Source organism: Cervus elaphus, chromosome 6, assembly GCF_910594005.1.
Source record: "Cervus elaphus chromosome 6, mCerEla1.1, whole genome shotgun sequence".
In the NCBI taxonomy this organism is placed as follows: domain Eukaryota; kingdom Metazoa; phylum Chordata; class Mammalia; order Artiodactyla; family Cervidae; genus Cervus; species Cervus elaphus.
In genome coordinates this window covers 11355527-11369718 of record NC_057820.1, presented here as the reverse complement: position 1 = coordinate 11369718, position 14192 = coordinate 11355527, and the positions used below count along the sequence as shown (strand labels likewise).

Below are 14192 nucleotides of genomic sequence, written 5' to 3'. Positions count from 1 at the left end.
ACATGGGCACCCCAACCCTGCTCTGATCACCTGGCACCTGCCCGGTGGAACCCACACTCGTATCACCAGAACTGAGCCCAACTCCACTTCTCACACTTCCTACCCCAGGCCCTTAGCTCCTTTAGGAGCTAAGACCAGGGGAGACCAGGTACCTAACACAGTGCCTAGAACGTGGCTTATACACAAAACATGTTGTTGAATGAGCACGAAGGAGGGAATGGGCGAATGGATGACGGCAAGGCACGCAGGTGGCAGGGAAGCACAGGTAAGAGAACAACCTACTGGAGTGAGACAGCCTCGAGCCCCACCACAGTCCACATGCAGACTTAGCCTCTGCCAGAAAGGCCTGCAGGGCGCCCAGCACGTAGGAACCTGGTCCATGGGTGTGCATGCAAATCCCCCCTGGGGCTTGGTTCCAGTTTTCATTACAAATTTGACGTCGGAGAATAAGGAACGACTTTTTATTCCTTTGAAGCAGATGAAATGCTCACCAAGGTGGAATCAGATCAAGTCTCGTAATTAATAAGTGAATAATGGTTCATTCCTTTTGGGGGGCAGGTGATGGAAATGTTCTTTTAAAAATTGAAGTATAATTGATTTACAATGATCCAGGTGTATAGCAACATGATTCAATTATATATATATATTCTTTTCCAGACTTTTTTCCACTATAGGTTATTGTAAGATAGAGTATAGCTCCCTGTGCTATGCAGTAGGTTATGTTGTTAATCTACTTTATATAGAGTAGTGTATATCTGCTCATACCCTATTCCCAATTCATCCCTCCTCCCTTCCTTCTTAGTGGGGCTTCCCTGGTGGCTCAGATGGTAAAGAATCCACCTACAATGCAGCAGCCCCATGTTCGATTCCTGGGTCAGGAAGATCCCTTGGGGAAGGGAATGACTACCCACTCCTGTATTCTTGCCTGGAAAATTCCATGGACTGAGGAGCCAGGCGGGCTATAGTCCATGGGGTCTCAAAAGAATCAGACATGACTGAGCAACTAATACTACCCCCTTGGTAAACGTAAGTTTGTTTTCCAAGTCTGTGAGTCTATTTCTGTTTTGTAAGTAAGTTCATTGTACCATTTGTTTCAGATCCCACGTATAAGTGGTATCATAATATTTGTCCTTCTCTGTTTGACTTACTTCACTTAATACGATAATCTCCAGGTTCATCCATGTGGCTGCAAAGGCATTGCTTCAATCTTTTTATGGCTGAGTAATATTCCATTCTGTATATATATCACACTTCTTTGTCCATTCATCTGTGGATGGACATGGAGTTTGCTTCCATGTCTTGGCTGTTGTGAATAGTAAGTAGTGCTGCAGTGGACTTTGAGGTGGATGTATCTTTTTGAAATAGAGTTTTTGTCTTTTCTGGTTGTATGCCCAGGAGTGGGATTTCCGGATCATATGGTAGCTCTATTTTTAGTTTTTAAGGAACCTCCACACTGTTCTCCATAGTGGCTGCACCAATTTACATTCCCACCAACAGCATAGGAAGATTATGGATTCATTTTTTGGTGAAAGATATCCTTGACTAGGTCTAAGAATCTTCTCTTTTCTATTTTGTTTTTACGGAAAAATATTTGGGAGGATGCAACTCCCTGAAGTGATCCTGAGAAAGACACTGCCAGTGTTTGATATCATTCTGAACCATGAAAGGCTCATACCCCCCACCACACTCTTGGCTGGGGGCAGCCCAGTCCGACCCTTACCTCCTCGGCATCCTGGCCTAACAGGGTCCTGGAACCTTCCCTCCTCTGAGCTTCTATGCCAGCCCTTGTAGCTCTAACTGTATGTAGCTCAAAGCAGTGTATAGTTATTCATTTCTTACATAAATCTCATAGTAAATTTCATTTGTCTTTTCCTTCTTTCCTCAACTAGACTGTAAGTTCTTTGGGGACAGAAAGCATGTCCTGTGAGCTATAATCCCTTCCATATATGCTATCTGAGCTCCTGACAAATATTGGAAGAGGAAAACAAATTCATTTGGCAGTTTGATGGTCGTGCCGCAGACGAGTGAGCGGAGCAGAGCGCGGTGCTCTGCCAGGACGACTTTAGCTCCAGTGGGCAGAGCGGCGCCTGAATCTCCCGTCCCCTCCACCCTTCACGCGCTCTCTGTCCCTCTCCCGTTTGTTCTGCTCTCTCTCTCTCTCTGTTTCTCTCTCTCTCTTTTTCGGCTCTGCAGCCTAGCTCATGGGGTCTCAGTTCCTCGACCAGGGATAGAACTCAGGCCCTCGGCAGTGAAAGTGCCAAGTCCTAACCACTGAGCTGCCAGGCAATTCCCTTCTCTCTCTTCGTTTTCCCATCCTTCTTGCTCTGTGAAAAGTTTCTTTTATCACCTGTTTCAGGATCCAGTCTCTGTCAGGTGCTGGGAGGAGTACAAGCTCATAGCATCCTGGAGCATCCTGACTTTATCTGCCTCCTTCCCGCTCTTCTTATTCCCTTCAGCCGTGTTTATCGAGCATCTGCCACGTAGTCGCTTACACAGGAGCTCCTCGCGGATGACCACAGGGAGCTAGCGGGACAGCACCCTTTTCCGTGCAGCCTCTGAAAGCGCCTGGCACCCTCCGTAAAGCTCTCAGCTTGGGGGATCTTTAGGAAGGACACTTTCTGCACAGTGAGGGGACCAGAGGGAACAGAAATGATTCTCAACATCTCTCTCGGTGCCGCAGACGCTCAGAGCGGTTGGAAAACAGGAAGGGCAGAACCAGAGAAGCCAAGCGCAGACCTACTGCAGCGGCCGCCCATCCGGAGCTGAGCTGTGATCTCAGGGGTGCCTGGCAAGGACAGCCGGCAGGGGGCCTCCCGGTGCACCAAATAGAACAAGGAAGCTCTCTCCCTGAGGACCCGCCTCCTGGGACCCGAGAAATGACAGCCGGCTGCACCTGGCCCCCTGGAGTTAGCTATTGCTGCAGGTATTAGTGGCAGGAGAGAAAAATCCCTAGACAATGAGGTGATGCATTGGACAGAGTATGAATGTGGGAAACATGAGCGACGCTGCAGCGATGCTGTTCGGAATGGCCTCGTCAGGAATGCGGACGAAAAGAGACTTGTGCTTGGAGTGTGAACCTTGGCTTCGCTTCTCCCTAGAAAGCGGTCTTGAGAAAGCGCTCCGTCTCCCAAGCCTCCCGAGCTCACAGGGCCTGCGTCTGCTTCAGTCCCCACACAAGCAGTATCTTGTGTTCTGTTACACCGGCCTTTTTATTTGTTTCCACCAGAGGCTGAGCATCTTGATGGCAGGGGCTGTGTCTTCCTCATCTTTGATTTTTCTGGTCCCCAAGGCAGTGATCGCTCACAGGTGGGGACAATGTTCTCTCCTATTTCCATCCCACCCTCCTGCACCCCTGTCGTACATCTTCTTCCTTCCATCTCATTTACCTAGTTGAGAGGGCTGAGCCCAGAGGCCACTTACTCCAGATCCAAAGCTGGCACTCTTGGTAACAATGTTTGACGCCGAGGTTCTCAAACATGCCCGGCCATCATCATCACTGGGAGGGGCTTGTTTAATCCAGGTGCTCAGACTCCAAAGCCCAAGTGTTTGATTCAGTAGTGGGGCTGAGGACCTACACTTCCAAGCAGCTCCCAGATATGCTGATACTGCTGGTCCAGGGATGAGCTCTAAGACTAGCTGCTAGGAATCTTCGTGATTGGGGGTGTCCTTCTCAGGACATGTCAGCTCCAGGAATTGCCGCTGGAGGCTTCATGATTGTGGGTGTGGATGTTATGTGCTCCTTCTTCATAGTGGAGTCTTGACAAGCGTAGGTTTGAGATTCACAGGAATGGAAAACTTAGAACCCAGAACAGGCCCTGGATTTGAAGTCAGATCCTGAATCCAAATCCAGCTCTTACCAGTTACCGGCTCTGTGACTGTGACCAAGATATGGCACCTCTCTCAGGCTTTCTTTCCTCATCTGTTAAACGGGAATGATCACAGTGGGTTGGTCAAAAAGTTTATTGGGGTTTTTCCATGACATCTTCCCAAACTTTTTGGCCAGCTCAATACCTGCTTCAGAGGATTAAATGCTGGATTTTCTTTTATGGAGAGTCTGGTACTTGTTGGAGAGACTTTCCTGGTGGCTCAGATGGTAAAAGCGTTTGCCTATAATGTGGGAGACCTGGGTTTTATCCCTGGGCTGGGAAGATCCCCTGGAGAAGGAAATGGCAACCCACACCAGTACTCTTGCCTGGAAAATTCCATGGACGGAGCAGCCTGGTGGGCTGCAGTCCATGGGGTCGCAAAGAGTCGGACACGACTGAGCGACTTCATTTTCTGGTACTTGTTAGGCATCCAGTTATTGATTCAAGTTTGGACTCCACTGGAAAACATCAGTCACGATGCTTCTGTTTCTGCCCACATGGGGACATGGTGGGTGTTGAGGACTACACCAGGTAGATTCCATGGGCTGTTCTGGAAAACATTCATCTCAGTCTTGTGGACAGGTCACGGGTAATGGACAGGTATGTGATCCTGTGTTTTCCTTGGATAGTCTCCTAGGCAGTATCGCCTTTGTGAAACCCCAGCACCGAGCTTTGTATTCTACCTTGTATGTTACCAGGAGGTCCGTGCATGTTTGAGTTTGGGGTGGGTGGGGGAGGACAGCCCTTTGGCCCCTGTCCCCAGAGTTGACCCCTACACCTAACTGAGGGATGGCAGTCATGAGGTCAGTGATGCGGAGCCACGGTTGCTTCAGAGATTGGTAATGTTTGTAACACTCAGGCCTATTGTTTGCTATACACCGCAGCCTCAGGGAAGTTATTCACTGTCTCCAGCCTGTGTTCTTCTCTCCTCTAAAAGGAACTTAATGAGAATGTGACTGCGAGGGTGCAGTGAGACACTACGTATTGAGATTTTTTATTTTCATTTTTTTAAATTGGGGTATAGTTGATTTACAATGTTATTGGCAAGAACTCATTGCTTCATCAGGGAAGAGTCTCCCTGCCTTGCAGGAGACCTCAGTTTGATCCCTGGGCCTGGAAGATCCCTTGGAGAAGGAAATGGCAACCCACTCCAGTATTCTTGCCTGGAGAATCCCATGGACAGAGGGGTCTGGCAGACTGTAGTCTATGGGGTTGCAGAGTTGGACACGACTTAGCGACTAAACCACCAACCACCACCACTGAGTCAGTTATACACATAGATACATCCAATCTCTTCTTAAGATTCTGCTCCTAATAGGTCATCACAGAGTCCTGAGTGGACTTCCCTATGCTCTAAAGTAGGTCCTTATTAGCTATCTATTTATACACGTGCCGTGTGTGCCCTGCCAAGTCATTTCAGTCATGTCCGACCCTTTGAGACCCTATGAACTGTGGCCTGCCAGGCTCCTCTATCCATGGGATTCTCCAGGCAAGAATACTGGAGTGGGTTGCCATGCCCTCTTCCAGGGGATCTTCCCACCCCAGGGATCAAACCCAGGTTTCTTAGGTCTCCTGCATTGGCAGGCAGGTTCTTTACCACTAACACCACCTGGGAAGCCCCTATTTATATATAATAATGTGTATATGTCAACCCCCATCTCCCAATTTTTCTCCCCCTCCTTCCCCCTTGGTAACCATCAGTGTGTTTTCTACATCTGTGACTTGATTTATGTTTTGTAAATAGGTTCATTTGTCCCAATTTTTTAGATTCCACATACAAGCAATTTCATATGATATTTACCTTTCTCGTCATATAAGCTCTTAAAATAGCCCATGGTGAGCACTCAGTGACTGTTAGCCTTGGTTATTTATTGAGAACCTACTATGTTCCAGGCATGCTGCAGAGGTCAGGCATTTATTCCCCAAACACAAGCACTGCCTTATATCTGGGGGATTGGTGGTGGGTAAGACAGTCTACTCTTGCTTTCCTTTTTTTTTTTAATATTGCATCACACAGCTTGTGGGATCTTGTTTCCCCAAGCATGGACTGAACTGAGCCCTCAGCAGTGAAACTGTGGGAGTTCTAATCACCTGACTGCCAGTTAGTTCAGTCTACTCTTGTTTCCAAGCACCGTTTCTAAAAGAAGCAAGGTGTTGAAATGGAAATAGGCTTATCTGAGTGAGGTCACTCAGCTAGGGAGCAGAACCCATTCTGTTCTGCGGTCCTGCCCATGTGTAGCAGTGCCCTTACTGCATCATCACCAGATGCTGATAATTACCATTTGAGTGGAGAATGGAAGCATCCATTTACTAGTTCTGAAAGTATGATGGTAGATCCAAATATGCAGTTTTTAGACCTTTTGATTTGATTTATAGATCTCAGATACTAATTTATATTCATATAATACTTTCATTATAAAATATGCAGTGGTACAAAGATTTGTATGTATATGGGAGTTTTTTTTTTTCTTTTTAATTTGGGTTTATAAATGGTTTGGAACAGGTTGCAGAAACATCGTCTGTTGCTCTTTTTAATATATCTTGAGCAAGCTATGACACATCCTGAAATAATTTGCTTCGGAAAAAAGCACTGCTCTCTCTCTTTTGCAAATATAACTGTAAATATTACTTTGAGGTATGTAATTGCTGCAACCATCTCCATTTGAAGGAAGACTTCTAACCCGTCCATCTCCCATCTCTTGCTATTGTCAAGAAATCAGAAATATCGACTTAGAAGGTATTATTCAAATATGTTGAATGTAAACACTAAAGAAGTCTGAGAGCAGCCACAGATTTTCCTTTGCTTAATGCAGCTTTGAAAATATTTCAAGTATTCTGTTTTATAGGCATGCATTCACTCTGCTTAGGGAAAATATTACTTCAAACACATCTTAGCATGCCAAGAACGCTTCTAGTGCCTGGCACTTAGTAGGAACTGAACGGATGATTGAAGGTTGACTTGAGTTGAAGTTCGCTGGGATGCAAGTGTTGCTATAACACCTGGAAACCCTTGGGTTCCTTTAGATATAGAGACAGCTCCGGCAGGGCTTGGTGAGGGGCTCTGGCTAGGGGCAGGCAGGCCTGCAACCCTTCTGGGCAATGGGGCATTGCTCAGAATCAGACCCTGCTCAACGCAGAGCTAGAGCTGGCTTCATGATTGGTCCCTGTTACTCATTTCGTCGAGTGGACCTCCTTCTGAGCTCTCAGACTTGGCTGCGAGCCCCTTGGAGACAGGACTCTGCCTCTTGTTTCAGCATTTTCAAGAGCCTGTCCTAATGCCTTAATTGCTCGTAAATGTTTCGCTCAATTGAAAGAGAAAGGAAAGAAACCAAGTGGGCACATGGCTCCCTCTAGTCTGCTCCTTCTGAGACCTGGCTGTGAACTCATGGCCAGATCCTCCCATGATTCATCACTTAAGTCATTCAGCAGCTGAAGGATGCAAGCCTTCCCCTCAAAGGCTGTCTCTTGGGCTGTTTAGAGACCTGGGTGGGTGTTGGAAATAGCCCTGGTCTGAAGCGCTATGGATGCCTGTGCGGTGCTATTTTTAAATTAAAGAAAAATTTTTTTTATTGGCTGTTTTACTTTACACATAATCTTTGATTTTTTATTTTAATACAAGTATAGTTGAATTACAATGTTTGTAAATTACTGCTATATACAAAGTGATTCAGTTCATATATGAACTGAGATCTGGCTGTGGTCTCATACATATACTTCTATATATAAAGGGGGCTTCCCAAGTAGCCCTAGTGGTAAAGAACTGGCATTCCAATGAAGAGGTAAGAGATGCGCTTTTGATCCCCGGGTTGGGAAGATCCCCTGGAGTAGGAAATGGCAACCCACTACAGTGTTCTTGCCAGGAGAATCCCATGGACAGAGGAGTCTGGTGGGCTACAGTCTATGGGGTCGCAAAGAGTCAGACATGGCTGAAGCGACTTATCACACACACGTGCATATATATATAAAATTCTTTTTGATATTCTTTTCCATTATGGCTTATCACTCTACTTCCTTGTGCTGTACAGTGGGACCTTGTCTAGCCATCCTATAAATAATAGCTTACATCTGCTAACCCCAAGCTCCCACTGCATCCCTCTCTCGTAACCAAACCTGCATCACATACATGCTGGCAGTCTGGAAGTTCAACCTACATCAGATTCCTTCTTGTTCTAGATCTTGGTCTCCCTGTAACGTCTAAGATCACTGAGAGCAATGTACGTCTTTCCCATTAACGTTGTGTGTGTGTGTGCTGGTCAGCTTGGTCTCCCTGTAACGTCTAAGATCACTGAGAGCAATGTACGTCTTTCCCATTAACGTTGTGTGTGTGTGTGTGTGTGCGTGTGTGTGCGTGTGTGTGCGTGTGTGTGTGTGTGCGTGTGCGTGTGTGTGTGCATCTGCGCGTGTGCGTGTGCGTGTGTGTGTGTGTGTGTGTGTGTGCTGGTCAGCTTATTTGCCACAGCATCGAAAGTTTTACTCTTTTATTCATGAACAAAGAAATATTCTGACCTATTTTTCGGCAGAGCGAAGTTCTGGAATTTCAAATCACTGGATCCTTCTTTGACTATTTTTCTATTGCCCCTGTGATGAAAGAAAATAGATTATCGTCAGGAAGTAGCAAGAAGTGAGGGGAAAAATTAATTAAGTGCATTCATTCATAGAAAGAACCACTCAGTCAGATGTAAGTAATTAACATCTCACACGTAATTCCAAATCTCTCTTTGCATTTCCAGTGGAGTTAAACAAAATCTGGACTTAAGATAATCCAATTACTTGAAAATACTTTTTTTTTTTTTAATGCAAGAGCTTTATTTTACAAGGAGAGATAGCCTGGGTTAGAATAAGTGCCCCTAACTGGATGAAGCCGTGGGCTTTGTCACATCAGCGTGGTCAAGTAGTGTCCTCCCTAAGGTTCCTGAATTTCCATAACCTTGCTCTGTACAGCAAAAAAAATCACATGCGTGCCACCCCGTTAAGGGGAGCCTGTCAAACAAGGACAGTGCCTGCAGGCCAGGGAATGTCCTACGTGATTTCCTATGTTGGCTGAATTCAACCAAAACTAGCAAACATCATCCGGGGTTGGGAGGAAGATGACTTAGGAATAGCAACTCAGATCCAAATAATATGTGTTGAACTCCTGTATAATTTAGGGACTTTGCGGTGCTATTTTCTATGAAGAGATTAACTAATTTTAAATTGAGTTAATTTGTTCAAATTCAGTAAGGCATTCTCTATCATAAAGAATTTCCAGTTCATTTCATTAGCCAAGTTTAATATACTTTCATTTTTCTTGCAGGCATCTTGTGAGCTCTATGAGACGTTAACGGATGGTCGCTTCCTCCACGAATGCTCCTTGGCGGCTACCAGGGTAGCTCCTCTGACCTGCTTGCCCTCCTGGTTCTCTCCACTTGGGCCACACCTGCTTCTTCTATGACCTTAGATTTTCCTCTCCTCCCTCCCCAGGGCTCTTCCAGAGACTGGTCCGTCTTTCTCAAACACTTGTTGTCTTTCTTCTTCCCCTGCATCAAACTCAAGCTTCTGAGTTCAGTTCACCTGTCATTTCATCAGAGAAACCTCCTTTCTCCTCTGAGACAGACCCCTTCTAGCACTGGTCTGAGTTTCAGTTGTCCTTTGACTTAACGTGTAGGCGGTATTCATGACTGTGACGCTGGGAGAACTGCCATCTTCATGAGGGCAGAGACTGCAGGAGACTGCCTGCCCAGGGCTTGGGACTCTGCCTGATTGTGCGGGACATGCTAAAAGATGACTTGAGGCTCTCTCTCCAGCCAGGATTTTTTAAAACTTTTTTTCTATATTGGAGTATGTTTGATGAATAATGTTGTGATAGTTTCAGGTGCATAGCAGAGTGACTCAGCCATCCATGTGTATGTATCCATTCTCCCCAAAACTCCCCTCCCATCCAGGCTGTCACATAACATTAAGCAGAGTTCCCTGTACTATGGATGGAACTAGAGATTGTTACACTGAGTAAAGTCAGACAGAGACAGAGAAATATCCATCTAGGATTTTTTGTATAGCCTATTAATTGCAACACAATAAATTAAAAACATAGTGAGTTGTTTGGATATATTTTGTCACCGTGTAAATTGGTCATCTAGAAAGATGATGCATGATTCCATTATTTTTCTTTTTTTTTTTAATTCCATGATTACATAGTTGTTTCATTACTGTATTATTTTATATTCAATACATTTTATTATTTCATTGTTTTTTATTTATCTGGGCTAAAGCTCGGATCATAAATCTTTATCTGCATTCTGATCTCATTTCTAAGCTCTGGACACAAACATCTACCTTCTGGACTTTTTTAACCGGTCACCCCCAGCCGACTCAGGTCTTTTCCTAGTGAATGGCCCCGTTGTTCACAGAACTTCCAAACAATTATTTGTGCACTCACCTTGAGTCTTCCCTCCCTTCTCCTCTCCATCCTCACCATCTCCACAATTTGTTACCAGATCCTACAAACTGAGTCCCAAACACCTCTCTTCAATCTTTTAAATGACACCTAGTCTTAGCTCTGCCTTCATTCTCTCCAGCCTGGACTCTGATGTCAGTCCCCTGGTTTCCTGGGCTCCAATCCACCCACCAAACTGCAGTGAGAACAACCATCTTTTTAACTGGCAGAATATAACCGAGTTACCTCTTTACTTGAAATCCCCACCCCTCCTCCATTTCAGCAGGACAGAGTCCACAGTCTTTACCAGGATCCCTGCTCCGGGCCTTGGATACAATTTGTATTATTTGTATTCTTATTTCCTGCCACTCCTGCTGTCTGACCAGGCCCCCCACATTCTCCCTGCTTGCCACAAGACAGGCCAGTGAATCGGAGACTAGGTGTTGAGGCAAGGAATACTTCATCTGGAGAGCTTACTGCCAAGAAGATGGCAGATAGTGTCTCAAAATAACCATCTTTTTGCAGTCTGGATGCCAGTTTCTTTTATAGAACAGAGATGGGGGGCAGTGAGGAAACAACGTTAAAAGGCCATTAATCTTGCAAATATCTTTTAGAATGGTAGCCCTAGGACAGGGGATGTGATAAAAAATTCTTCCTGACATCCACAGGTGGACAGGGTCCTGAACAAAGACACTTTAGTTTGTCAGGCAGAGGGGCAGGATTTTTTGAGGCAGGACATCATGCATGATTATAATAACAAAAGCAATGCAAAGCAAGTCAAACAGTTCTGACAACAAGAAACAGTTCCAGCATGGAGTCAGAATTGGCTCTTTCCTGCAATAATAATTTCTACTCTTCAAGGCTTAGTTCAAATATTAGTTCCCTGTGAGGTCTTCCGGAGAAGGCACGGGCAACCCACTCCAGTACTCTTGCCTGGAAAATCCCATGGCCAGAGGAGTCTGGTGGGCTGCAGTCCATGGGGTTGCTAAGAGTTGGACACGACTGAAGTGACTTCACTTTCACTTTTCACCTTCATGCATTGGAGAAGGAAATGGCAACCCACTCCAGTGTTCTTGCCTGGAGAATCCCAGGGATGGGGGAGCCTGGTGGGCTGCCGTCTATGGGGTTTGTACAGAGTCGGACACGACTGAAGTGACTTAGCAGCAGCAGCAGCAGCAGTGAGGTCTTCTGTGTTGCTTCCTCTTTGAACCTTTTAGTATTCTTGATATATCTCTGTTCTAACATTCATTCATTTGTTCATGAATCGATATAATTCATTAACTTATTCAGTAACTCGATACAATATTAGAGATATTATAGATATCAGATCTATTTTGTGCCCAGCAATGGGATGAAGTTGTTAAGAAGACACATGAAGCCTGCCTGGTGAATCTTTTATGGTTGTTGGGAGACAGGCCACGGACAAGTAGATAAACAATCATATTTTTATCATATTGCTGTGTATGTGTGCCTGTCCAGGAACATGAGTATGTCCCCCTAGAGTAGGCAATTTTTGTGAGGAGAAACATATTCTGGGAATATTTTCTCTCCCAGCACAAGGACTAGCTGACCTCAGGTGTGACCTCAGGAATGTTTTTAAGATATGAAATGATGCATTAATAATAAATAGATAATGCCCTGCCCATCGGGGCTCTTACACAATAGTGAATCACTCACTCAGTTGTATAGGGTCCTTTGGGTCTCTCTGATACCAGGCAACGTCTGGCCTGTCCCTGCACTGAGAAGGGACATTGGTTTCATTACATCTCTAAGGTATGGCAACATTTCTGTGCTCTGTTAGCCAGGGTAACATTTGCTGAAATGGCTTTAACCAGTTCAATTTTAGGAGAATATGAGGGGTTCTGGGAGTTTCCTCAAGCTCTTCCTGGGATCCCCAAGAATCCAACAGCCTGGGAGCTTCCTCTGACCTTTCCAGAAAATCTACTTTTGCTTTTTTTATCTTTAGGAAGACAGTGTAACTCAAGCTCTTTTTCTGTTTCATCTTTACAGTAACCCTCAGCAGGGCGGTTAACCTAAGTAACCTAAGTTGGGTGGGCATCCTTCTCAGTTTTTTGATATAGATGAGGGAACAGGGACCTTGAGAGAGGAGGGGATCTGGCTCAAGGTCACCAGGCTGGTTGATGGCCCAGCCAGTGCTCCACACCAGGTCTCTAATCTGCCGGATATGTGCTACATGCACCCTCTCCTCGGGGGAGCCAGGGTGTGTGGCTGCCTGATACTCAGGGTCAGGCCCCTCTGAGACCTATTAAGGAACAGGAGAGAGAATGAGTCGGGGTGGGGTGGGGTACAAAAGATGAGGAGGTGGTGCTGTCCTTCCCGCAACAGATTATTTAACAGATGAACAAAGCTGGCAAGTTAATAGCCATCAAAGGTCTGTCAAGTCAAGGCTATGGTTTTTCCAGTAGTCATGTATGGATGTGAGAGTTGGACTATAAAGTAAGCTGAGTGCTGAAGAATTGATGCTTTTGAACTGTGGTGTTGGAGAAGACTCTTGAGAGTCCCTTGGACTGCAAGGAGATCCAACCAGTCCATCCTAAAGATCAGTCCTGGGTGTTCATTGGAAGGACTGATGTTGAAGCTGAAACTACAATACTTTGGCCACCTGATGCAAAGAACTGGCTCATTTGAAAAGACCCTGATGCTGGGAAAGATTGAAGGTGGAAGGAGAAGGGGACGAGTTTGAGTAAACTCTGGGAGTCGGTGAAGGACGGGGAGGCCTGGAGTGCTGCAGTCCATGGGGTCACAGAGTTGGACATGACTGAGCGACTGAACTGAACTGAACTGAACCTGGACAGTAAGCAGTTAAGTTTACTTTCTTTTTTTTTTTAAGTTTACTTGTTTTTAAAACACATAAGAAGAACAGAGAACAATAGAAGGTTTAGCATTAGAAGAGGTTCTCTCCCTTGCTCCCCCTCCCTTCCCAGTTATCTGGAATTGAGTTTTGCTTGCTAATCACAAGGAAAACCAAAATGTCCCACCCCACAGTTTTCCTCTCCACCAGCTCTTTCTGGCTCAAATCACTCCTTAGCGTTCCAGGTTTTAGGAACACATTAAAAAAAAATGTACCATGATGAAAGAATTATAAAGTCTCAGTATATGACAGAAAATATTATTTAAGAATGTTTATCATAGCAGGTCAAAACTGTTTGCTTTGCATTAAACTGATAACTGACCTTGGAAGGACAGTCAACGTTCTCACAAATTGGCTGTGGCATTTGTGAGCCTGTGTTGATGATTCTGTATATGGCAGTAGTGTAGGTATATATGCACCATTTTCAAGACCTCAGACATCTGAGACCAGCTGTCCTTCCTATGGGCCGTTCAGTCTGCCTCATCCACATAGTAAGATAAATCCAGTGAGCACTTTTAAATGGCTGCTCTATTGCCGATCTCTGATCCTCATCAAGTGCCCCCCAGGGAAGCAACAGAGGTTAATTTACTGAACAGTGAACTCAGCACATCCCGAAAAATGGGGAAGTGCCATAGGCTTGTGGGGAAACTGAGGCACAGAGTGCCAGTGGGTGAGCTGATTAATTGTTCTTGTAATCACCTTGTCCTCTGCTGAGAAAGAGCATATCACCTCGCAGGAGCCAGGTTCTCTATCCACTTATCACTTCTGGTTTTACACTTTTTGGCTACTTTTGCTTTCCTTTTCCTCCTTGGCACCTCCTTTCTGAGTGGTCAGTTGACAAAACTTATCCAGTCCTCCTTCACAAGTCTTCTTGTTCCATCCCTTTCTATACCCTCTCTTCTCAGGACTAAGGACTTTTCAGGTAGATCTAACAGAAGTCAGTTCTGCCAAGCTGAATCAGTATATACTGACTATAATATGTTGAAGGGTGTCTACAAAAAGATGTATCTATCAAAACTGAATTATTTGAGAAGAGGGTCTT

The 14192-nt window shown here is 45.2% G+C and overlaps 1 protein-coding gene across 1 annotated transcript in view; it reads right to left on the bottom strand.

Moving 5' to 3' along the window:
* Positions 1-14192, bottom strand: part of CLNK (cytokine dependent hematopoietic cell linker) — a 197940-nt gene that overhangs the window by 100729 nt on the left and 83019 nt on the right. Inside the window, exon 3 of the mRNA XM_043906182.1 lies at positions 8373-8444. Coding sequence (XP_043762117.1) covers positions 8373-8444 — 72 coding nt within the window. The remainder of the gene's footprint in view (positions 1-8372; positions 8445-14192) is intronic.